The sequence below is a fragment of the Strix uralensis genome, chromosome 2 (assembly GCF_047716275.1).
Source record: "Strix uralensis isolate ZFMK-TIS-50842 chromosome 2, bStrUra1, whole genome shotgun sequence".
In the NCBI taxonomy this organism is placed as follows: Eukaryota; Metazoa; Chordata; class Aves; order Strigiformes; family Strigidae; genus Strix; species Strix uralensis.
The window spans coordinates 110830764-110856634 of NC_133973.1; the positions used below are offsets into that span (position 1 = coordinate 110830764).

The 25871-nt window shown below is 44.1% G+C and overlaps 1 protein-coding gene across 4 annotated transcripts; it reads right to left on the minus strand.

Moving 5' to 3' along the window:
* Positions 1-5504: 5504 nt before the first annotated feature.
* SERTM1 (serine rich and transmembrane domain containing 1) lies at positions 5505-24073 on the minus strand. Of its 4 annotated transcripts, XM_074859808.1 has the most exons (4): positions 23732-23832; positions 16530-16628; positions 11216-11304; positions 5505-6679 (listed from the first exon to the last, which is right to left on the minus strand). In XM_074859808.1, exon 4 carries the CDS (start codon positions 6501-6503, stop codon positions 6180-6182), a length of 324 nt encoding a protein of 107 aa, XP_074715909.1. In that variant the 5' UTR covers positions 6504-6679; positions 11216-11304; positions 16530-16628; positions 23732-23832; the 3' UTR covers positions 5505-6179. The 4 variants fall into 4 exon arrangements, with proteins under 4 accessions (XP_074715909.1, XP_074715908.1, XP_074715906.1 ...); XM_074859807.1 differs by lacking the exons at positions 11216-11304; positions 23732-23832 and adding an exon at positions 24055-24073; XM_074859805.1 differs by lacking the exon at positions 11216-11304.
* Positions 24074-25871: the final 1798 nt, after the last annotated feature.

A 25871-nucleotide genomic window follows, 5' to 3' on the forward strand; every position in this document is an offset into this window, starting at 1 on the left:
AAAAAAAAAAAGAGACGTAAACATATTCTAGGACCTGGTCTGTATGACCAAATCCATATGCAGTATTACAAGTGCAGCTTCATAAATAAATATGTGTGGCAAAATTGCTCTGACAGATACCTACACACATTTATTGAGGATAAGGCAGAAAAATAAATGGATGGGGTAATTATATGTCCCTTTAAACAGTAGAATGTCTTACCTAGAAAAATGTGTGGACAAAAATATTTATGTCAGCACAGCTGGAATAAAATGCTCCATTTTTAATAATTCAACCAAACAGTTTTTCCATTATTCTTAAGAAATAGATATTTTGGCAAAAATATAATTTTCCAAAGAAAACTTTTGAAGTTTGTAAAAAATTATACATTAGATTATACTTTTAAAAATAGGCTTTTTTTTGCTTTTAATTTTTTAACTGGAGCTGCTCACAGAGGTTAATTTTATTGAAGCTGCATCTTTTGGCAAGCATGTTAACTGCTGAAACGAATGCACCCATTGTGCTGCTGTCCATAAGGAACAGAAGGTGAACTTAAACCATGCAAAGAAGCCCAGTCCAATTTCCTGGAAGCTTGTGGAGATCCTAGACATGCTGATTGCCACCTGCTGGGATTTTCAGACTTACAGTGGGTGATCAGCTCCCACTGATCTAAACCAAAGAAAACAGAAGTGAAAAATAGCTCATCTCACCTGGTCCTGCTTCACCATCACCTGCATAGTGATTACCATGATTACACTAATGCACTTACCTGGCCTTGATAGCAAACACACAGAAGGCTGATGCTGCTTTTATTTCCAAAGCACAGACCTGAGAGGAGCCATGAAAACACCTTCATCTGGCATTAGCAAAGTGTCCCTGACCAAGCCCCAGCCTGGGACAACATCTCAGCCACTTTGAGCCACCCCACTTACAGGTGATCTGACAAAGCCAGGAGCTTTATGGACCTATGGTGTGAGAGTGGGGCTGTGATTGCAGGTGGGTCCCATTTGCACATCAGACTGGCTGGCATCACATAGTTCACGTAGTGTAAAGCAGCTTGAGGGCTGCTCTATGTTATGCCAAAGACATAGTCAAGAGCAAGCCCACATTTGATGGAGGGTAAAAAAAAAGGACTTCAGGCTACTTTTTCACCCTGAATTTGAGTCATGTAATCCTCTGCTGTAGCCACAGAGTGGGGCCATTGTCTTTGAGAGCGTACGAGGGGCTGCAGACATGAAAAGGTCATTCAGCTGGGGAAGCAGCTGGGCTGTAACTCACAATGTTTCCTCAGACAGCCATAACTGATGCAGTGAAAATGGTCTCGTCAAGAAGAATGGGAGGTATATGGACTTTGTAAATAACCTTATAGGCAGATGCCTTTCCCGGTGATCTCAATGAAAAAAAAAAAAAGGCTCTGAAGGAAAAGAGCTCAAGTACACCAGAGCATGATGCTTCATGGTGATTCAGCCTCACCAGAGTACCACAGGGTGAGACAGTAGAGAGAGGAGGGTGGACAAGCTTCATGGAAGAGGAGTAAGGTTTGTTCCCACGTTAAAAGATATTTATAGGAAATCCAGGCAAGACTTTAAGCTTACAGAGACAAACCTTTCTGGTAAGCTGGCAGGCAGAGAAGGGCTGAAAGCTGAGAATTAATTCAGTAAACTCTCCACAGAGTTGAAGATTTGCTAAGTGAAAAGTGTGACATTGTTTCAGGATGGGACTACTTGGGTAATGCTGAGGGCAGATGAATATGATGGGTTAATTTGACAGTAGTGCCAAGGTGGCCAGGCGTGCAAGAGACTCTCTAGATACAGAGACTGCTACAACCTTCACCAGGTACTGTTTGATTAAATACACTTAAATGGACCGTATTTGTTGAGTTAAAGAAAAATGATTTTTCTGTGCGATCCAGGAACTCCATACTTTATTGGTATTTTTCTTTCTATAGCTTTCCAGGTATACTTTGCACCTACCTGAAGCCATGCAGTCTTGGAGCCATATATTACCGAAGCTAATGGCACTGTTGCAGTCAGAGGGCTTAGTAAAAACAAAAGGGGCTCAGGGCAAAAGCTGGCTGTGAAATGTGAACCCATGCCACAAAAAGGCAGTGGAAAAACTGGAAAAGCATGTGGCTACAGGCAGGAGGAGGAACAGAGCAGGTCTTTACTAACAAGTTATTGAACAAATCATTCCCTAGTAAAGATATTGTTTACTCAGCTCCAGAGATGAGAAAACACATCAGGAGGAGGCAGTGAGCTAGAAGCCACTGAGTTTTTTGCACTGACATGAATCATGGAATCACAGCATGGACAGGGGAACTCCAAGGATCATCTGGTCCAGCCCTCCTGCCCAAAGCATGGTCAGCTGCAGGCAGGTTGCCCAGGTCAACACAGCCTCTTTGGGCAACCTGTGCCAGTGTCTGACTATCTTCACAGTAGAATGTTTTCTTGTGTTCAGATAGAATTTCATGTTTCAGTTTGTGCCCATTGCCTCCACTGGGCACCACTGAGAAGAGTATGGGTCCCTCTTCTTCCTCCCTCCCATGAGGTATTTATACACATTGTTGAGATCCTCCTGAGCCTTCTCTAGACTAAACAGTCCCAGCTCTCTCAGCCTCTCCTCATATGAGAGATGCTCTGGTCCCTTAATAATTTTAGCAAACCTGCACTGGGCTCACTGCAGTAGTTCCACATCTCTCTTCTACTGAGGAGCCCAGAACTGGACACAGCAATCCAGATGTCCCAATGGTGCCTGAGCAGGGAGAAGGATCATCTCCCTCGACCTGCTGGCAGTGCTCCTTCTAATGCAGCCCAGGAGGTTCCTGGCCTCCTGTGCACCAGGAGTGCGCTGATGGTCCATGTTCAATTTAATGTCCACCAGGACCCCCAGGTCCTTCTCTGCAGAGCTGTTTTCCAGCTGATCAGCCCTCAGCTTGTACTGGTGCCTGGGGTTACTTTCCCTAGGTGCAGGACTATGCATTTTCCCCTGCTGGACTTCATGAGATTCATCTGTGCCCATTTCTCCAGTCTGTCCAGGTCTGTTTGGTGTGTGAGTGACATAAAGAAGGGGAAACAGAGAGGGAGAGAGACAAAACACAGAAATTTTATGAAAATTAATCTAATCTGGTTTTCAGTTTACCATGGTGGAAAATCCCTGCAACTCCAGAATAGAATAGAATAGAATAGAATAGAATAGAATAGAATAGAATAGAATAGAATAGAATAGAATAGAATAGAATAGAATAGAATAGAATAGTTGGAAGGGACCTACAATGATCATCTAGTCCAGCTGCCTGACCAATTCAGGGCTGACCAAAAGTTAAAGCAAATTATTAAGGGCATTGTCCAAATGCCTCTTAAACACTGACAGACTTGGGGCATCGACCACCTCTCCAGGAATCCTGTTCCAGTGTTCTCAAGTTAACTCAATCTCAGGTTCTCAGGTTGGGGTTTTTTTTCTTTTTTTTTTTTTTTCTTGAAGAACTAGTAGTTAGTAATCCTTGAAAATGCCATGGTGCTTTTTGCCTGTGGCTTCTCCTGATGCTATTCTGTGGGATCCAACTTGTTTCTACTCAAACCTATCCTGACAAGAACAGGTGCAACTCAGCTGAAATCACAATGACTATACAGTTCCATATGTCACTGCTGAATGGGAAAAAATTAATAGCATCTAGTAAACTACAAAGCAAAACCAAATGTGTGGTTTCAGTTACTTTTGCTACTTTGTGCAGTCTGAAATACACTTTTTGCTCTTGTGAAGTTTGACAACAGCTCATTGCACAAAGCCAATGGGTTTTCAACGGTCTGTATTTAATGTTAAATGTCTTTATATATGCAAGCATAAACTAGTAAATGTGAATCATATTGTTGGGAACAAATACCCATCTCAACCTGTGGTCTCCTCTCTGGTTTTGATTAAATTCCTACATTTGCAGAAAAGGAAACAATAAATTTACAACTTTGTCAGTAAGAGAAGATAGTTGAATGGTTGCTCCATCTTGATTTACAGTTCATATATTTTTATCTACCAGTAAATGTACAAATACATTCTGTTACAGGTTTGGGATTTGGAAGAGCTTTCAGAAACGAAATAATGCTTCCTGATCCCTTTTAAATAGTTAACTCTTTTCCCAAGGCCTATCACCAATTACAGTGAAAAGTGAGTTACAAGAAATTTTCATCTAGATGAGTAAAATATTCCAGAGACTACGTATATTCATCAAACCAGTTCGGCTCAGAGAACCTGCAGGCTTAAGTCCTTTATTAGTCAGTAAGTTCTTTGTAAGAAGCTAATCACCACCATTAAGTCATTACCACTTACCATACTGTAGGTTCACTTTTAAAAATTGAAAACACCGACTCCAGCATTATCTGTATGTTGTTTGGCACTGAACAGCTGTGTTTCTAATGATTATATTTACACTGGGCTTTCCAAATTTATCTTTTAAAGCCCATGTAGGTAATGGCAGAATGTGTCTTGTTGATGCTTGACAGCTCAGCAGGATGGTATTTGCAACAAATCTGGTCTGGAGGTCTTCTGCAGCTCGCTAACCTGCTGCTCTGCTGGGCAGTAGCACCGTGCGTGGGGAGAGCAGTCACCTGTGCTCCCATCACCCGGAGCAACGCGTGCTGTCATGCCAGCAGCAGAAACGGCAGTGACATTTCCATACCCTTCCTCTGGTCTCTCCAGTGACCCGGTTCCTGCCATGAGAGCAAAATTTGCATGGACTTGAGTGGCAGGACTGGGCTGTGCTCACATAGTGCAGTAAGGATAGCAAGGAAACACCGCACAGTGGGGCTGCAGTCCTAGCAGGTCACATGTGGCATTTCAAACCATTTCTTTCATTGTTTGCCTTGATTTAATTCACAGCTGAACACAGGATCCTGTTCACAATGCTGCTAGTTATTTTGCCACAGAAATTGAGGGCTGGGTTACATTTTGGGCAGGGCGAAATCATAACCCAGACTATGGCTTTGCAAAGAGGAGTGAGATTGTGAAATATTATCCATTTCTCATCCCCTCATCTCTGGCCTCTCCTTATGCTGATAGGAAAAGGGGCAGAGCCACTGATTTTTTCCGTCCCATCTTTACCTACCCTCTGAAGGTAACCTTGAACCTCCTGAGGGTCAGAGCACAGGTCTGCCTGGCCTCTGATTACACAGATCCTTGTGTCCCCCCTCCACCCCAGCGTGCATTATGAAATTACAGGACAAAATCTGGCCCAGAAAGTCCTCACCAGTACAAGCAATTTCTGCTGTCCCTGTGCATGAGTACAAACATCTTGTGCCTAAAGGACCATTTAGGAGCCATTCAGTTGCTAGCTGTAGTTGTTGTATGCAGATCTTTTAAGAGAAACCACTGGTTTGTACTGGTATCCAGTAAGAATAAGCTACAGTATCAGCGAAGGATGCGAAGGAGTTGTGTGGTATTTGTGATTCAGTAGCAAAAGCTGCTCCCAGGAGGAATGAGTCATTGGGCAAATGAGATGTAACGGGGTCCAAACATACCTCCACACATTCAGCAGTGAGCATCGTTATTGTAGTTGCTTTACTAAGTTAAACAAAGAGACTCAAAAACTGAAATACAGAGACTCTATACAGAACAAGCTGGGAGTACAGATAAACAAAAGCAACATTCTTCAAGAAATGGATTTTAGTTGTGTTTTATAAACATCAATACTGAAAAAGATGTGAAAATTTTTAAAAAAAGAAACAATACCAACAACTTTAAATTGTCCTAATATTCATCATTTAAGCTGATTTTTTTATACTTTTGCAATTGGGATTTCATCCAGAAGTATTTATCTAATTAAAAAAGGGGAAAGAAAAGTAGTCAGCATATTACTGATACAAAACCAGGGAAGGGGTCACAACTAGAGCAGAAAAATGGCACATCCAGTTAGAACTGTATTACAGTGTGGCAAGAATACTCTTAATGAACACCGTATATGAGTGAGAAAAGGACAGCATCACTATTACAGGCATGAAACGATGATCAGGTGTCATTATCCACTGTCCAAAATGAAAAAGAACATTAGTAAAAGGGGAAATGAAGACTAGAAAAGGAAAGGAAAAAAACTAAAGAAACTTTAAAAGCCACCTCTTCATAATAGTCTTCTAAGGCAAATGTTGCATGCACTACCTCCCCAAGAAACTAGACAAAGCTCTTCCATTCCCCATGTTTTTCCTTTCATTTAGTTTCATGAAGAAAGGTTTGAGAGAGCAGAGCGCTGGGAAGAAATACTACAAACCTCTAAATTAGTGAAAGAACTTCCAGCATCACTATTATATTCTGGGTAGGAGGAACTGGAAGAAATTATGTTTTTCAGCCTCTGAAGTGCAATGATCAATAGCAAAAGGAGAAAAGCTAAAAGACTAAGGAATATAGAAACATAGACATAGACATTGGATAAACGGCCAGGTGATGAATCTACTGAAGTTGAAAGGGATGTGGGATACAGCTCCAGAAAAGTCCCGTTTTCCATGTTTCCTACAAATCCAGATGAAGGGTCGGGTTCTGACATTTTTGGGTTTGTGTTTTAAAAATCACAACAGATCTTGGATTCAAAAGCAGTTTTAGCAGCATAACAAAGGGTTTATTTTAGGCGACCATTTTTCCATCACAACGAAGAGATGACAAGTCAGGCAGTGATCAAATTTATCCTTTGTCCAGGACAATGTAAGATTGTATCCTTCAGAACTGCAAGGAAAAAAAAAAAAAAGCAAGATTAATTTACTAGCGGATAATGTGATTTACTGTGCACCTGATACAATCTAGTTCTTAAGAGTTACAAGTTCTTATTCATTAGCACTAAGCTGAAATTCTTAAAGCATTAGCTAACAATTATCTTTATATCTTTATTTTCCAAAATGCAGGGATTAGGAAAAATCCTACCCATTGATGAATTAAAACTGACCCTTCCCCACCATGAGTTGTTTAATGGAGGAACAGCACAATCAAAAATATACTTTATATGGGACAGACATTGGAATCCAAATTTGTCTTGTGGAAAAAATCTAGTCAAGGAATGAAAAAACCCTCTCAAGACCTCAGCTCCTCAACCTAGATAAGCAAGGCAGCTCAGCACCGTGAGGGATGACAAATCCATTAGCCACTTACTCCACACTGTCTTGCCAGAGGTACCCAGAATGAGAAAATCTGCCAGACCTGATTTCTTACTATATATTTATAAAATGGATCAAATGGTTTCAAAGATCAAAATGCATCTCGCTGTAATGCTGCCATAGGGACCTCAATGGCAGACATGGTTTAGTGAAGTGTTGCAGCTTCTGACTGCAAAATCAAGCATTTTACAATTTTACTCAAAAATTTTACAAGCAAAATCCTGAGGAAACAGGCAGCCCTGGCAGCTCAGCAAATGCGAGGGGACTATTTAAGTGCAGCAAACACTAACAGGGAAGAGATCCCATCTTTGAAAAAGCTTTGCCTCCAGCCACTTTGTGTTGGAAACTGGAAGCTCAGGTGCTGGCAAGGGTCAGAGTAGCACAGGACAAGCAATCAGGATATGCTAAGCTGCTTTTCTTTAAACAAATGTAGTTAGTCCCCAGGTGCAGTCTGGAAGCATAACAGAAGGCTTGGTGATGGGGAATTGCTTGTAAAAAGCTGACGTGCTGTAGCTGAATTACATGGTGTAACCCATTGCCTCCGTTTTGATGTAAAACAGATAATGCAAGGTACAAGTGGCTAGGAAATGAAGCTCATTTTCTGCATATAATCATCCACATGCAATCTTCCTATCCATCCATCCATGGTCAACCTCTCACTGCAGATACTCAGGCACCACAAGGAAAGGCGACAAGCTTTCCTCCCAGGAGGAAGACAATATCCATACAGAACTACATTCCCAGCATCTCATCCTGACCTTGCTTTTGGCCTCATCCTGTGGTCCCAGTTCAATACTATTATCTCTAACTCACAGTTAGAGGCTTTGAGGAAAATGCCACGGATTTTCATGGTGACAGAGAGAGCAGACACTGTCAGCATCAGCCAAAGAGACAGAATCAGCCCCTTGAAGTAATGATGCACCAGTCTGAGGTCTCTCCTTCTGTATGTCACACAACTGCCAAGTGTCTCTGTGTTTCCATGAGAGTGTCTCAGCACTGTTCCCAGCAATGGTCTGCCTTATAATTTTCCTTTAAACATGCTACCTCTGCTAACTTAAATAAAGTACCTTTCTTCAAGAGGCTGATGCTTTTTGACACTAGGTGTGACCACAAAAGCCCCAACCTGAACTAAAGATGCTTAAGAAGGGTAAGGTACTTTTCTGCTGGTGCTGTTTCTTCTCTGAGAACACAGAAGGCTTGCAGACACCCACTGAAAAATGCTAAGAAGTTTGCTTTGCAGCCACTGAAGTTATTTGCATAGTTACCCACTGCTCTTCTGCACTGTAAATTAAATGTAGGAGGTTATTCTATTGTGGCAGTGTGTTCTCCCCCACCCCAACCTTGCCCATAACCTTGCTCAAGTGCTAACCACCAGTGGCGGTCGTAAGGGATGTGTCTGGTCGTGATGGCTGCATCCGGCTCAAAGTGGATTTGGGGGAGACAGATAACACCACAATAGCTGAGGGCTAGTTGAGCATGCGCCAGCGAAAATACGGCTGGTATGCAAATATGACTGTAAGTCAATCATCTTACTCCATAAATAGTGGACAGCCCAGAGCCTGTTGAGCTCTCCTGCACAGCAGCGGGCTGCACACCAGTATCTTCCCCTTGAGTAGGGACACCTCAAGACTGAGAGATTCCTTGCCACAATACATTCTCGGTAAGTGATTAATAGCATGCTAAACTTTGAAATCCTAACTAAGTGATATAATGGATTGATTGTGCACATATATAATCCTTTAGACATAAGCCATTCACTGATTCTTGGACTAGGATTGGATCCTAGGATCCAGCTCCAGAAAAGTCCCATTTTCCATGTTTCCTACAAAGCCAAATGAAGGGTCGAATTCTGACATTTTTGGGTTTGTGTTTTAAAAATCACAACAGAGCTTGGATTCAAAGGCAGTTTTAGCAGCATAACAAAGGGTTTATTTTAGGTGACCGTTTTTCCATCACAACTTCTCTAAACTGAGGAGTTTAGAATGCAGGGGGTTCTTTCTGAACCTCATGACTCAACGGGAGGGTCTCCCTGACAGTTTTGTCTGACCCTGTCCTCTATGCAGTAAATATTCAAGCGTACCTTGCCATTGAATCTTGTTAAACCACTGTCACATTTACCAGTGAACTTTATTAACTCACTGTCTTATATCAATAAAACACATTGTTGCTTCTCTCTTATGAGTGAAGTGCATGACTTCATCCACGACAGCTACATGTCGTAAAAAGCCCTAAGTGCCTGAGTAAACAAGGACTACATTAAGCGCTAGGTTGAATCTAATTCTATGTTTTTAAACGTTACTTTATTTCCTATACCTCAGAACTACATCTATACTGCTAAATAAAACAGGTCAAGGCTATTCTCTGGTCTAGAGGACAACTTGTGTGGCACACTGCGTCAAGATGACTAAACTCCCTTTTATTCCCATGGACAGGATTGCCAAATCACAGCTGCCTTTGGGAATGAATAATGGCCAATCCTAACCCCAAATATGTCCAGGAATTGCTTGGAGGGTGCTAGCTGGCCAAAACCATGCCAGGAGGTGTGCTTGCTAATTCAGCAGGAGAGATGATGATAGGCCTATGCCCTGGCCTGGATTAATTTACTAGTACATACACATCCATCATGTTTCCATGGATAAAACGTTACATTCCAGATGTTGTTTTATTGTTTATTTATTGCATTTATTCTTTTATTGCTGAGATTTTGGTAGTCTTCATCAAGCATCCTGATAGTCTACAAGATTTGCAGCAGTATGAAACGTCATCTGCAAATACCAGATAAAAATATTCTTACCCTTGTGGTATATAACTCATATTGATGCATAAAATATACTAAACCAAAACTATTTTATAACCCTAATAGTATTTAGCCCCACAAGAAACAGTATTTATTGCATGTTGTGAAATCAATCACAACAGACTGAACAAAGAGAGATCCTTATAAGATTATACTTCTTTTGAACTGTCTTTAATTTAGTGATCCAAAATTAACTAATGGAACAATACATGTTCATTTCAGGTTCTGGAGGTAGTTAAGTGCATTATAGCTAATTTATCCTTTTTAAAAGATAAATTTTGATATAGAAGATGTTTATCCTTGATTACTTGTCATAATGAAAAGCAGATCCATTATTAAATGAATTGCTCTATAATAATTTAAGGAATTAATTCACATAAATTCTTTAACATGGCAGAAGTTAAAAGCCTTTAAATTCTTCACAAATTTGAAATCCACTACGTTCTACTTTTATCATTAATAGTTTTGGCGCTGGTACAAGGAATAACGTTGGTGTGGGACTTTCTTTGAATTTAGTGAAAAATTTATGGTCTTAAATAGGACTAATCAGAACCTCACAGTTACGCAGAAATGTGAGTGCTTTGCTAGATCAGAGCCTTTATAGGTCTTACAATGTCAACTGGGCTATTTTTAACTGAGTATTTTGTAGTGAGATCAGAGACGCTGTAGACTCTGATTCCAAATGACTATGGCCCAGATTCTAGTTGTCTCGCTTACACTGCGTAGTGATGTGATGTGTAAAAGAATCTCACCATAAAATATAGCTTCAGCTGAACGGGCTCTTTGGATAATATTTTAGGAAGAAAAAGAAATTTGTGTTGTTTTAATCACACATTTAAAAATATGGACCTAAAGTGTAAGGTCCTACTCAGTCTAAAAGGATTTTTACCAACCATCTGGACCATGTTGAAGTAAAATAACAAAATAATAAAGTGTGTGAACATATCTGGTCCTGACATGGGAGCAGTATTCATAGGAAAGGTACAAAACATGTACAGCAATAAAATGGATCTGGTCCTGTTCCCTGACGGTGTTCCCTGGTGCTGTTCCAGCGTTGCCATCCTGACAGAGAACAGCCAGGATGGCTCAGCCAGCGACGTGGGGCAGGGGTGCAAACACCATTCTGGTCTGAAATGTGGCTATAGAGTCCTAGGGCTGCATGAATTTCTGCCATGCCACAAATCAGACCTCCCAGCCTTTAAGAGGGGGATCCACATGTAGTTTTATTCAGTGCACCACAGCTACTGATTCAGTTCAGGTTCCTGCTTCTGCCGGGAGAAGGTGATAAGTGCATGAACCATTTGTCTCTCTTACCCTAATCCTCCAAAAGGAATGACTCCCAATAAAACCAGCTGTCATCTTCACCTTCTTGTTTGGTAATTGGTTTTGTGCATTTCTGAAAACTAAATAGAACAACATCATAACATCTAGCCCAAACCTAGTCCCACAAAGCCCCCTCACTACAAAAAGGACATTGAATTACTCGAGCCTGTCCAGAGAAGGGCAACGAAGCTGGTGCAGGGTCTGGAGCACATGTCGTACGAGGAGCGGCTGAGGGAACTGGGGTTGTTTAGTCTGGAGAAGAGGAGGCTGAGGGGAGACCTCATCGCCCTCTACAACTACCTGAAAGGAGGTGGCAGAGAGCTGGGGATGAGCCTCTTTAACCAAGTAATAAGTGATAGGACAAGAGGTGATGGCCTCAAGTTGCACCAGGGAAGGTTTAGACTAGATATTAGGAAGTATTTCTTTACAGAACGGGTTGTTAGGTGTTGGAATGGGCTGCCCAGGGAGGTGGTGGAGTCCCCATCCCTGGAGGTGTTTAAGAGTCGGGTCGACATAGCGCTGAGGGATATGGTGTAGTTGGGAACGGTCAGTGCTAGGTTAACGGTTGGACTAGATGATCTTCAAGGTCCTTTCCAACCTAGATGATTCTGTGATTCTGTGAAAGTGACTGGGAATGCTGTCAGTGACTTCAAAGTATAATGGCAAAATTGAAAGTGGTTAACTGCAATAAACCCACTGTCTTTGAGAGCTATAAACCAATCAAGGAATTCAACTAAGAAGCCAAAGTTTTCAGATTCTGTAGTGGTCCCTACCTTTCCCTTGTCTGTTTTTGGAAAGCTGAGTTGGTTTAAGGCAAAGACTGAATTTAAAGCGATGCCGCTGAATGCCTGGAGATGGAGAGGAACTCTGACTCCAACAGGAGAAGGCTTTCAGAATAACCAGTCCTGAAAACTCCTGGGACAGGAGAACTGGGACCTGTCTGCTCGGGCACTCAGATTTTGTGCTGTAGCTGAATATGGATTACTTTCTCAGAGGCACCTCTGCAATCCCAGGACAGGGATGCATGTCTTGAGGAGGCTTCCTGAGTCATTGAGTCCAGCCCCACTGCTGAAAGCCCCAGGTCATACTCTGCCTTTCCAACACCGGCTGATTTTCCCACTATTACTCGATAGTTACACAGCCTTGCTTCTCTCTTGGCCAAACTGCTTAGAAAGATTCACACATTTCAGTAAAACAACTCACTGTACCAAGAAGGCACAGACTCCGCCTCCACTCTCTGCTGGTTTTAAATATACAAGAGAGCAAAACCTTGTTCTGCTACTTTAGTCCCCAAATGTGAGGGGTGGCACACAAGGAAAGGCTCTGCTAGACACATTGTGTCATTTGTACATCCTTGCTTTTCAACCAGAATGACTATTTAAGTATTTTCCTCCAGCTTTGCATTGTTCCACCATTCACATCTTCAGTATATCACAAGTATGGACAACCACTCTTACTCCAAGGTGTGGTAGGTTTGTGTGAGGTGGGGTTTTGGTAGCGGGGGAGGGGGCTACAGAAGTGGCCCCTGTGAGAAGCTTCTTGAAGCTCCCCCAGCTCCAAGTCAGACCCGCCTCTGGCCAAGGCTGAGCCAATTAGCAATGGTGGCTGTGCCTCTGTGATAACATATTTAAGAAGGGGAACTTGGGAGGAGGAGTTGTGAGGGAAATACCTATGCAAACACCAAAGTCAGTTGAAGAAAGGAGGAGGAAGGGGGGTAGTGCCAGAGCAGAGACTCCCCTGAAGCCCGTGGTGAGAGGACAGTCTGTCCTCCTGCAGCTCATGGAGCTCCACGGTGGAGCAGATGCCCACCTGCAGCCTGTGGAGAACCCCACACTGGAGCAGGTGTCTGCTCCCAAAGAAGGTGAGGACTCTGAGGGAAGCCTGTGCTGAAGCAGTCTGTTGCTGGGAGGACTGCAGTCCATGGGAGAGACCCATGTTGGAGCAGTTTGTGAAGGACTCTCATCAGAGAAGTTCATGAAGGACTGTCTCCCGTGAGAGGAACCCCATGCTGGAGCAAGGGAAAAGTGTGAGGAGTTCTCCCCCTGAGGAGGAAGGAGCAGCAGAGACAGCATCTGATGAACTGACCACAACCCCCATCCCCTGCCCTCCTGCTCCCCTGTCCTGCTGCGGGGAAGGAGGTAGAGAATTTGGGAGCAAAGTTGAGCCTGGGAAGAAGGGAAGGGTGGGGGGAAGGTGTTTTTAAGATGTGGTTGTATTTTCTCACTGTCCTACTCTGTTTGACTGGTAAATTAGTGGTGGTGGTGTTCAAATTAAATTGATGTTCTTTTTCTTCCCCAATCGAGTCTGTCTTTCTTCCGTGACCATAATGGGTCAATCATCCCTCCCTGTCCTTGTCTTGATCTCTGAGCCTTTTGTTTTATTTTCTCCTACCCGTCCCTGATGGGGGAGCAGCTGCGTGGTGCTCCATTGCCCTCTGGGCTTAAAACACCACACAAGGGTAGGGCTACCTGGCAGATACTGTAGGCAGGCTCAGTTAGAGTTTTTCATCTTTTCTTTTATCCCATGGTAAGTGGGAGATAGGCACATTGGCATTCATCAAAACCAGGACAAACTGGGTAGGCGAGGGATTAAGCAACCTATCATTATATAAGAGGTAAATCCCATGTACCATGCAGTATCATGCCTGGATAGCCATGCCAAAACTATCAACTGTTTGCATCTTTGATGGCACCTGTCATAAACCCTATTTTTTCAGAAAATGGAAATATGGTCAGGAGCAGAGGCCTCATCAATTAGTATATGCCCTGCGTGCCAAATTATGTGTAACATACATAATTTAATCTTGAGCATCACTGAGACAGTAGTAGACTCTTCCAGTTCAGTGTAAGGTGAATGTTAAATGAGACTGCAGCACTCTCCAGGATGGCATACAGTAAACAGAGAGCTTTTTCAGATTCCCAGTGTCATAAATCCTTTACCACTCAGTTGCCTGTATTGTATTTCTCCACATATCTTGATGCAACAACTCTATTTCTCCAGGCTCAGTGAAATATAATTTAATGGAGCATACTCACAACCACTGAAGCCCTAAAAATTGAGGAATAGGAAGCAAAGATAAGTCTGGTAGATTCATTTTCTTGGGAATTTATCAGCCATAGATAAGCACTTTGTTTTCCTGGTCCTTCCTGGCTTTTTGTGACTTCAAACTGAGAAATATCTTGACTGTTTCAGAGGCTTCAAAATGTTTAAGCAGAGAGAGAAATTGACATAAAAGAAAATCAGTGGGTTTAGCTATATAAACTAATATTTTGGTCATAATCTCCCATAAACTCTTTCTTTACAGGTAGAAGATATTCTAAAAAGCCTTTATTGTAAACAACTCCTAACAGCGGAGAGCTTAATTTGCCTTCACCAGTTCCAACGGTGAAGTCACTCATTCTGTCAGACATCAATATGCTGTTAATTGTATCTGCCTTCCTTCCTTATAAACTTAAACCCTTTTGGCTGATTTCAGACCAACATATACAGAAAGGCAGGGGATGAGTACAACAGATGGCTTCTTCAAAAGAGAGGGCTCTCTGAAGCAGAGCAGGAAGCTGCTTGCTGACCCAGTGCAGGACAGCTGAAGAAGCTTGCCCATGTCAGATGTTCATGGATTCTGGCAGAAGCAGCCTCTGGCCACCAGGCTTTGTTATCTTGTGCACACTGTACTTCCTGCGGATCCAGTTTCCATGCTTGCACACACGTGTGCCCAGGGGACACGGAGATGAAGGTCAGAGAAGCACACCCACCCTAGTGGAAGAATGTGTCCACAATGGACGACTTGGGACTGTCCTCCTGGTGAGGGGGATCTGGTGTTTAGCAGATCCTAGATGGCACTGAAATTATTGGCCACTAATCTGGCTAGGAAATGGCTGGGAAAGGGAGATGAGTTGCAAAATGGTACTCTGTGCAAAATTTGCTTGCTCCGTATGAGGCAGACAGCTCTTTGGAGTAGGAGAGGGGAGGCAGAGGACATTAATTAAAGATTACACTGATAATCTCTATTAAAGAACTCACATGTATGTTCCCTACTCTCTTTTGCTCTTTTGGAAAGTTAAAGCCAAGAGTGAGCAGGCAACATCATCCCGTCACAACCTGAAACGGGAACCACCTCTCCTTCATTCAGCATCAGGGCAGGAAGAGCAGGAGGAGGATTGTGCAGGTTCCCAGGCAATATGGTGATGCCAGTTCCAGGATGAAACCTCCTCACCCCGAAAGGTGTGTCACCCCGGCAAGTTCTGTTATCATAGTGATTACTTCCAAAAGCTGGCAGCAAGTTTTAACTAGATCTATTAAAAAGATTAAGGTTTCTCATGACCTTTGCTAATTTGATATATACACGAAGGTCAGCGAGTTTCTGGTTTAATTCTTTCATCTTCCCCCTCACTGCCTTCATTTTCTACAATTATTTCCTTTAGCATATAGACTACATCACCACATATTGTCCTTCCAGCTAATATAACATATAACACAAAGCATTCAATGCCAATAAAAATATGCTTGCATGCTCATACTAAAGGACTGAATGAACTTTGCATACAGGGAACCCTTCAGCCTTGAAAGGCAATTTGCTCTAGACTGGAAAAATATAGCAATTTAACATCATGCAACTAAATTAGATAGTAGCCCTAGACAGAAAAGAAGTGAGCAACATTTTGTTCCATTGAAAATGTCATAGGAAAGGCAAAGAATGACTGCTCACTTGGAGTTTAGCAAGCATATGATCCTTAACTCTTATTATTCTTGCATAAATGCCTTTGGCAATTAAAAGACCACAAGTGAGTAGGATGCTTCTTTTTCCTGTTACAGATGGACCCTCCAGGAGCAGAGAATCCCTTTACCCATTCTGCCTGGGAAACAGGATCAGTCATCAACTGACACAATAAAATAATGCACACAAGGAAAAGGAAAAACTATTTCCTGCTACCAAGCAAAGTCTTCCTTTGAATTTATGATATAATTTCATTTTTTATTATGATTTAAATTTATGATTTTTAAAATCTAAGAAGACAAGTGCCCAGATGGTTTGATTGCAGGTTAAAATCAAATTATATTTTGTTTGGGGTTTTGTGTGGGGCTGGGAAAAGGAAACTCTCAGAGCCATAAGGATACTTAGATTAATTCAGATAGGATCAAATGCTTGTATCATTTACATTTCCCACGGATCTGCAGATTATAAAGTTATTTATATCAATGTAAAGCAAAGACATCATGACCTGGGATCAGACCCAGAGCCTGTCAGTTGAATCTGCTCTTTAAAAGTAAGAGAAAAACAAGCCAGGAGAATGAATAAAATACTTACAAGCAGGAAGATACAGGGATGCAAACCAAACGTCCAACACGCAGGATGTGGTTAGTTGTCACGCCCAAATCTAAAGGGACTGCATGCTGGGAAAAGCCCCTATAAAAAAACAAATCATAGCTGAAGAGTTTAGTAATAACTACATCAATAAAAAACAGGGAAGAAAAGTGCTGATTTTTGACTGCTCTTAGTGCCAGAAATTTCAGAAAAAAACACCAACTGGAATCCTGGCTTGTGTTTTATTTCTGCTAGCCACAGCCTTCTGCTGTCCAGTTACAGCACTGTATGTGTAATACAAAAAACCATGCCTCTCTCTTGATCTCTGCATTACAGCCATGCCTTGATAACACCTTTCTCCTCTTCTTTTGCAGAATGCTCCAAGACCAAGACAGCCTGCTGTCCCCTGGCACTGCTTTAAGCACTGGAGCACTGTATCTGCACTCATTCATTTCACATTATCCCCTAAAGACTCCTGCCAGGAATCGGGTCTTTCTGGATTACACACCATTATTTATTTATTTTCTTTATTTCAGACAATTTGCAGTTTAAGTTCACTTACCTGAAATCCCCAAACTGAATACTGTATATGCACAAGGACAGCTAGCAGATTTTTGTGTGCTACATTCGTTCAACTCCTAAAATAAAACATGGCCCCTGAACTGTTTTTAATTAAGCAAATGAAATTGTATATGAAGAAACAATCCCAGACGATGCACATTAAAGCAGAAGTAGGACCACTTTTAAAAAGATCCTCCCCTCTAGGAAAGAAAAGACTCCTGCACAATCATTATACATCTCAGAGCTCCATCCTTTCAGCATATTTGGTTTGAACTGCATTAGAGAAGCAGATCTCTGGGGATGAATGTTAATGCATTGTTGTGTTGCTTTCATCCCTTCAATCATTGAATCACTTATGGTTTAAGCCTGTCCAAGTTCAATAAAGAAAATTATCTAGTGCAGCTGTTAAAAGTCAGCATTGTTGAAATCCAAATGTTTTGATAACATCGATTATACTAATGTTCCCCCTCAAGGGAGCCAGACAGCTTCCTTACCACCTCCCAGTGCAGAAGGAGGCTGCAGGTGAACCTCGAGGTTGGCTTCCTCAGGGATGGACTCAGCACACCCTCTGGATGTAAGAGCATGCACCCCATCACCTCGCCCAGCAGGCTGAGGCAGGTGGTGGTACTGGGATGGAGAGGGGGATGCAACAGCCCCTATATACCTTTTCTCTGACAAATCTGCCTCATGTAAGAAAGAGCTTGATCCTACGCCCCTCGGTATTGTCTGCTCGTAGCAGAGACCCTTTCCCTTCCCTTTGTTTCTTTCAGAACAGCTCTCTTGGGGGAAGGAGGCACAGATCTCTGCAACAGGGACTGTATCTTCAGACAAGACAAATATAAATGATTTTACTTCTTTTTCAGCTCTCTTTTGTCTCTGCAGGATCTTCTTTAGTCCCTCTCCCCCCAGATACACAGAGCACTGCCCTTGCCGGTTTAACCCTTGTTCAGTACAATGCCTCAGTCCCCGGCGAGGCAAAGGGAAGGAGCCTACCAAATCTTGAGCTGATTAAACACGCCAGAGATGCAGTGCAAAACACAATACATCCTCAAGGCTCTTTAAATGCGTGCATTCATATTCAAATGGCAAGTGTACACAATGAGATGGAGAGGTCTGAGCTTTTAATTACCTTTGAAGAACACAGAAATATTTGGATCAGAACATCAAGCAGCTTATCTACAGGAGAGCCCTTGGCATACACAGTTGTATCCTACAGTCCTTCATCCTTCTTGCACCAGTCTAAAGCCCTTCACAGCTATTTTCAGTGTCTCGGCTGCAACAGTAGCCCACAGCCGAGGCTCACACTGACCATGTTCTGGCACAACAAGATTTGGCTCAAACACTGTATTCATTCCCATCGCCAATAAGATACACAGGGATCAGGGATGTATCTGTTCCCTGTATCTCTCAGGATGTGAATGGGGAATGGAGACTCATCACTGCACACCTGGGACCTCAGATGGGGAAATGGGGCCCTCCCTGGTCCTGCTTCCTATGGGAGTGTGAATCTGAATCTCACCCAAAGGACACGCAGTCACCAAGGAAATCAGTCTCCTGATTTGTCTGTGTTAGCTTGCTAAAAATATTTATTTCCTAGTTTTGTTGAAAATTTCCAGTGAAAAATTACAGGTTGCTGAAAAAAACCCCAAACAACTAAAGCTCAAAAGCCTGCTCTTTGTTGAGCATAGTGACAGGACATATTTGATTTCTCAGTGTCCAGTCTCAGATTTATTCCCTTTACTCCCACTCCGAGTAACTTTTGTTTCTGTTGGCCACTTTTAGCCAATTCAACCCCAGGCAGAAACCTCAAAGACAACTGAGCTCCTAAAGTTTAATGACAGCAGATGATCAGGAAGAGGAGACACGAAGGTTCACACAGCCATTTGGTTCCTCCTAATACCTTTAGATCTCAGTAACTGACTTTTAGAAACACAGTCGCTAAGATGTCACTGCCAAAGTAGCAGACTGTTGGTGCCTGTGGGGAGGAAGTAGGCTGGAAGGAGGTCCAGGGCAAGGTTAGCCAGGGAAGAGGAATTAACCGGCAGGCATCAGGATGTCTTAATTCTGCATTTTGTGGAATGACTTCTTGTTTGATTTCTTGAAATCCCAAATTCAAAAGTTTTGTTTGAAGAGAAAATTTACTGTTGGGTGGAATGGCTGCTTAATTAGAAATGTACTTTTTCACAGGGCAAAAAGAAAGGAAGCTTAAAAACAAATAAATTCAGTTAAAACCCATTTCCCTCAGTGGAACAAGTATATGAAAGTATTTCAGCTGCTTCTGTCTTGCCATCTCCTTTCATGGTTGAGTCATCCTGTTCCTGCTAACCCTCTTTGCAGAGGCTGCAAGCGGCTGTGCGGAGCATCCCACCAACACTGATAAGTTTCTCAGGAGAAGATGCCCCCCAGCATGTGTTGGGAGAAGGGGGGGTGGGGTGTGTGTGATGCAATTAATCTCAGAACAAACAGAAGTTAATTAAGCTGTGTTAGCTCATGCCTGACTCTTAACATGGGCTCCCAATAAACACCTTTTGTATTTGAGACAAGCACACCAGCGCTGGGCTCCATGCTTGGGGGCAAATGGAAGGTGCAGCAGAGGGCTGTGCACTGTGTTTGCTCTCCCTGAAGCCGTAGGGACTTCTCATGGGGCAGTGCTCCAGCTCCTCCACATCGTTTACTCAAGAGCAAAACCTACCAGATAAAATATCAAGCCCCAGGGCAAGCAGTCCTTGTTATCAGAGCTTGCTTTCATTCTCCGTCACACTCATCTGTGAAGCTAACAACTTCCAGGGCTCAGACCCTCACGTTCAGCAACCCTCCAGGTAAAGGGGCAAAAATCCTCAGACATATCAGGCACTACCTCCTTCACCTACCAGGAATACAGTTTTAGGACAAAATATGGCTAAATCTGGAAGTGAATGGATTCAAGGTCTCTATTGTCCCCTTCAGTGGTGCAGCACAGCATCCTGGCTGATGCCAGACGAGGTGGCTGCACACACAAGCGTAGCTGAGAGCCTCCATCTCTCAGACTCCAAGGGGGCACATCCACGCCCATCTCGGGAGGACTCCCTGCAGACTTCAGTAAGGTGCTCTGCTGAACAGTAAGCAGCCCTTAATTTTGCTAGTCAATGGGGTCATTAGTCCTTAACTAATTAAGTTGTGACCCAGTTAAGTGGAGTCCAGAGTAGTAAGAAAACACTTTCTTAATGGTAAAATTCATCTGACACACTGGCTTCAATATATTTTATAAAAACAAAGTATGTGGTCCATATCAAACCTGAAAACGCCAAACAGATTTCATTTTAACCTCCTTAGAAATCCAGACACAATATAAAGCTAGGACAGAATTTTGTACACTTGATTCAACAAAAATCTCTGTTAATACATCATTTTGTTTCAGAATTTTGTCTCCCCAAAAAAGCAGATTCAGTACCAACTACGTGCTATGAACTTAAATGTCAAGGGAATTTTAGGCATAGATGTGCTATCACAGTTAACTCCTCTCGCTGTAACTCTGCTTCTCGACTCAGGTGCCTCAGTCTGCTTTATCAAGAGACATAAGAAAACAGCCTTCTCCTTCAATTCTCTGTTTTCCCCCAATGGTATAACAGAAAAGATCTCCCTCCTCATGCCATTCCTTATTTTACCAGTGCAGGCTGCATGCCCTCCCTTGACAAAGAGACTGTAGCATTATCATATCTGTATTTGTGTGCATAATATTTACCTATTGTCACTATTTGCAAAACAGCCTGCAATAACTTATGCAAAGATACAAGACTATTGCAAAGGGAGTTGCAGTGAACCACGCTGTATCGTGTAAGCATAAGGGGGCAGGGTTGCACCTGAAATGCCAAAAAGAGCAAGTGAGGATAACATAGACTATGGAAGGAGAGCTTCTGCTGGTGCTAGATAGCGATCTGTGCGACATTGCCTCTCAGGTGTCCTAGCTTTAGAGGACACTGTTGTGCTCAAATCCAGAGCCAGACTAACTCCAGTGACGGGGATGGTGGCAGCATGGGTGAGGGCTTGTCTCAGCATCTCACCAGACAGATACTGAGGGCATCACAGCAAAAGCAAACGTACTGGGACATATCAAGTAAATTAATGAAATGATGGACAAGACGCCTATACGAAGCTACAAGTAAGCGCAAGGCGAAGCTCAGGGAAATAATACAAAGGTGATAGCTTGAGGGAGACAGATGCTGAGAGCACAGCCAGGGGCTATGTCTTGGTAAAGCAGGAGAGGTGGTACATCACGTACGGGGAGACTTATCGAGGGCACTTGAAAGTGAAGCCTGTAACTGACATGTCCGATGCAGGGGAGACGGGGGAGCAGCAGCAGGAGTGACAAAGAGGGGAGATGCAGCCGAAGTGGCAGGCTAAGAGGTGGGTTTTTGCAGCAGTGCCGTGGATCAACTATGCTGTAACAGGATTTCCTCTGCGCAAGCCAGGAAAAGGAGGTAACCGCAGTCATGAAGACACAAGGGGAGGAGTGGTTGCAAGAGACAGCAGGAGGTAGAGGTGAAAATGTCTTGACTTTCTAGTATTTAAATTCCAAGTCTCAAACCTATCAGAGACACCAGATTTTTCAGTAACTTCTGGATGTACTCTATCGTTGAGCTAATTCATCTTCTGCTTCTGCGTAGATGGGGCACCAGGAGGAAAACTGCACTGCTTCCTGCCTCTGATGGGGAATTTACAAAATACAATTTATAATTTGCGCTGCACCAGTAAGACCCAATTATGATCCAAGCCACTTGGCGGACACAAGCTATCCCAGTCAGCCTTTTACGTCTGAAAAGGTTAACAAAATGCAAACAGCAATAACTTCCTAAGCCAAGTATATTCATACACATACATTCACTTACTTGGTGATAGTACTAGAGTAGACTTGGATGCTAAACTAGCCCAGGACCCCTTCCCCACCAGTTCAAGGTCCTGCGGCATTTCTCCTGTTGACAGCAATGTGCACGTACTGGATATAGCAAGTAGCAGTCTGCAGGCAGGCAAACCTGCACGCCGGAGCAGAGAAAAGCCCGGGAAACATGAGGAAGGCAGGGGTGACATGCCTGCCTCTCCTTCCCCCGCCTTGGGTGATGTGGATGACCCAGTCTGAGGAAGAGGTGGGGAAGGCAGGCAGTCAGTACCCAGCTACAACCAGCAGCAACCATCCCTAAGGGGGACAAGCCCTTGTAGGCGTTATAGCAGAAAGAAGGAGGCTGGTGGTTTCAGGTTGCCCGTCGTTTCAGTTTGTTCAGGCACAGAAAAGTCAGAGTAGGGTCAAAATGACTGCAAAAACCAAAATCATAATGAAACAGACATCAACCTTCCAGCTGGGTCCCTTATCAGAATAAAACTGCCAGCACTATGTATATCCTATATGGTCCAGATTTTATACATTTCTTCTACTCATCTTTCTCCCATTCTTCTGTAATTACCCGAGAATCAAATTTAATAGTACTCAGTATGCATTCCTAATTGTCTTTGCTTATATAAGTGTTAATCGACGTGGCAAATGCTCAGCCCTTTACCACTATTTTCACAGTTTCCTTCTAACTAACTGTTTAGCATTTGCAAGGGTAGGAAGAGTTTTCTTCACTTGCTTTCTGTCCCAAACTTCATTACCTCCACTGAGATGATATTGTAACAGCCTGCAGCTTTTAGCTAGACATAAAGTGTTTGGAAAGGGCACGTTTTTGTGCATCCATCCTGTTTTCTTTTTCCACGTTGTGCTGTCTAAGCTCAGCTCTTCTCCCAGTATATTGTACAGGCATTTTACAATTTATTTGCAGAGGGAGCAATTCCTTTCCTGTCATCTTCCCGCAAACAATGTGAAAGGGCACACGTGTGGCAATCTATGCTTATGCCCACAGAGCCAAAAATGTGCTTGCACAGTGATGACCCACCGCTCTGCACTATCACATTCCCGGTCTGCAGCATCTTTCAGAAATGGAAACCGACCTGTGCCTCCCTTCTCTCGGCATCCCTCCTTCCAGAAGCAGCGCACCCCCAGATGCTGTTCCCACGCTCTCCTAGAGCGCTCCCCTCTCTGCCTCCAGCAAAAACAATTTCCCCAAAACGAAGAAGCGGTCATGCAATTCCAGCACTCTGACAACCCACGAAGTCAGGAAGGGCAAAACCGGGTTCTTTCCGAAACGCATTCGGGAGCAAGCAAACTCAGGCCTAACACATACCCAGGTTAAACGCATATGAAAACCAAATGCCCTTGATTACGGCACACGGAAGGCTCTCCCGGAGCAGCCGCGGAGCCGGCGAGGCGGGGAGGGCAGAGCCTGCTCCCGGGGCGCACAGCGGCTTTCAAACCCTGCCGGGAGACCCGCTCGGCGCCGGGAAGGCACCGCTCGGCGCCGGACAGCGAGCGCGAGCGGTGCCCGGTGCCGCCGAGGGGGAGCAACAGCCCCCCGCGGCCCGAGCCAGCCGCTCCCCGCCGCGGCTCTGCTCAAACCGCCGGGACTTGGGCAGAGGGAGAAAAATCCCACCCCAACCCCACCGTGCCCACCTCCCTTAAAAAGGGAGACGGCCAGACCCCGCCGAAATGCTCCGGCTCAGGCGTAACCGGCAGCGCGGTCCCCGGTCCCCACCCCACCCCACCCCGTCCCGCCGGGGCCGGGGTCAGCCCCGCTCACCGCGCCCGGCTCCGGCCGCCGCTCCGCTCCCCCGGCCCGGCCCGGCCCGGCCCAGCGCCGCTCCCGCCGCCGTCCCGCGCGGCCGCCGAGGCAGCACCGCCCCCGGCCCGCCCCTCGCCCGGCCCGGCCCGGCCCGGCCCCGCCGCCCCCAGCCCCGGGCCGGAGCGGGCGGGGGCAGCCGCTGCCCTTCGCTCGGTGCCGGGGCGGTTCGCGCTGCTGCAGGGGCGGGGGGGCCGGGGAACACGCTGCCAGCAGCCCAGCCTGGGGGGGGGGGACCCCTCCGCCTTGCTGGTGCTGGGAGGGTGACAGTCCGCGGGATTTACCGGGCATCCCGCGGCTGTCCCGCGGCACACACCGCTGAGATGTGCTGCTCCCCAGCTCCCGAGGCCGCTCCTTTTCCAAAGAGAGACTGCGTGAATTCTACATCTAACGGGGAAATTCAGGCTCCTCAGTGGCAGGGAGGCTGCAGAGGGTCGGGTCGAAGCACCCCAACCAGGAGCTGGGCACAACGGAGTGGGTTGGAAAAGCAGGCTCCCTGGGAAGTGGACACTTGCAGGTGTCTTTCTGAAAACTCTTCCAAGTTTTCAGGACAGCTGCTGAGGCCCTCAAGGATGCTTTGACATCATTTGCACGGGAGGGAATTAATAGTCGTGCCAAGACCAACTGAGATAATGCCTGTACAGTAGCATAAATGAGAGCAAAATCTGGCTTCGCTAGTTTATTCAGAGAGTGACTTACCTATGGATATTACATACTCTGGAATCAAATACTGGGAAAATGCTGGCTGGCTGCGACACATTTGCTTCCGTGGACACTGTGGAAGGAAAGGCTCGGCTGGCTTCTGGTGCACTTGTCTCCTCCACTATGATTTTTTTGGCCAGATGACTTTACTGTGGGTTATAAATCAGTGATGAGCACTGTGAAGAGCAGATGGGGAGTTTAATGCACCCTCTGCAGCTCAGTCTTGTGTCTGGCTAATGTCCATGTGCCGTTCTGAAAAGGATGTTGGAAAAGGTTGTTCTTCATTTTAAATTGCTCTTTGGGAGCTGCGCAGTTCATAATGTGCTGCGGAGGCACTTCTGTGCGATGTACTTTCTTTGATGTAGTCTATACAGTTTCAGTAGAAGAGTTACTTGTGATGTCGTGAAACAAAGTCAGTTTTGGAGGAACAAGACATATGAATAAGCAATAAGAGACAAATCTTAAAGGGAAAATCATTCCCAAGGAATGAACCATATTTCTCCTTGATAATGACCTGTGAATGCAGTGGCATACAAAAGAGATGGGTTTGTCTTTCAAGGAGCAAAAATGCCCTTTCCATATTTCACGTATGAAAAAGGAAGTCGATGTTTTTGTGGATTTGGGGTGTTTTTTTGTTTAGGTTTGGCTTCTCGGGGTGGAAGTCATGTGTATGGTATATGAACACAAAGAGAATAGAGTATCAGTTAGTGCTATGATATCCCTAACCTGGAAGCAGATCACTGGCTCAGTTCAGCTTGCATCCACTGCAGAAAAAGGCACATTTGACAGTGGACTTGCTGATTACATGAGCTGTTGTGGCAATAACACACAAAACCTATTGAAACTGTAAAGAAAGAAATATTGTAGAGAGACACCTACTACGCTACTGGCGATGATTAGATTAGAGATGAAGAATCCTGCTGAAGCCATCAGAAAAAATACCCAGAATTTGCTATATCCTTTCTTATTTGTATGCTCAAACTAGAGGGCTTTTTGGTACAAGTCTTGTGTCTGGGATGTCACTGGATATAAACAGAGACGGATGGTAGATTAAAGTTCTCAACATTGATTTTGTCATATAGGTAGAGGACCAGGTACAAAACTTTGACTATTGAAAAAAGAAAGAAGCCAAGAGAAATGCTTCTCTTATAGCTCAATTATTTCAGCAGTGGAATTGCAAGCTAGAACAGAGCAAGAATTTCCCCCTGAGGTCAAGCAGGAAGAAGAGAAGGAAAGGCAAATGCAACTGAGCTTGAAGTGGCTGCTAAACCAGGCATGCAGTTAGCACTGGCCAGAAAAATTGATGCTTTCTAAAGAAAACAAATTGTGATCCCTTGGACTTTTCTCACTTTAGTGGATTTTAGTTCAAAGTCTAATCCACTGAGGAATGAGGCGTTTC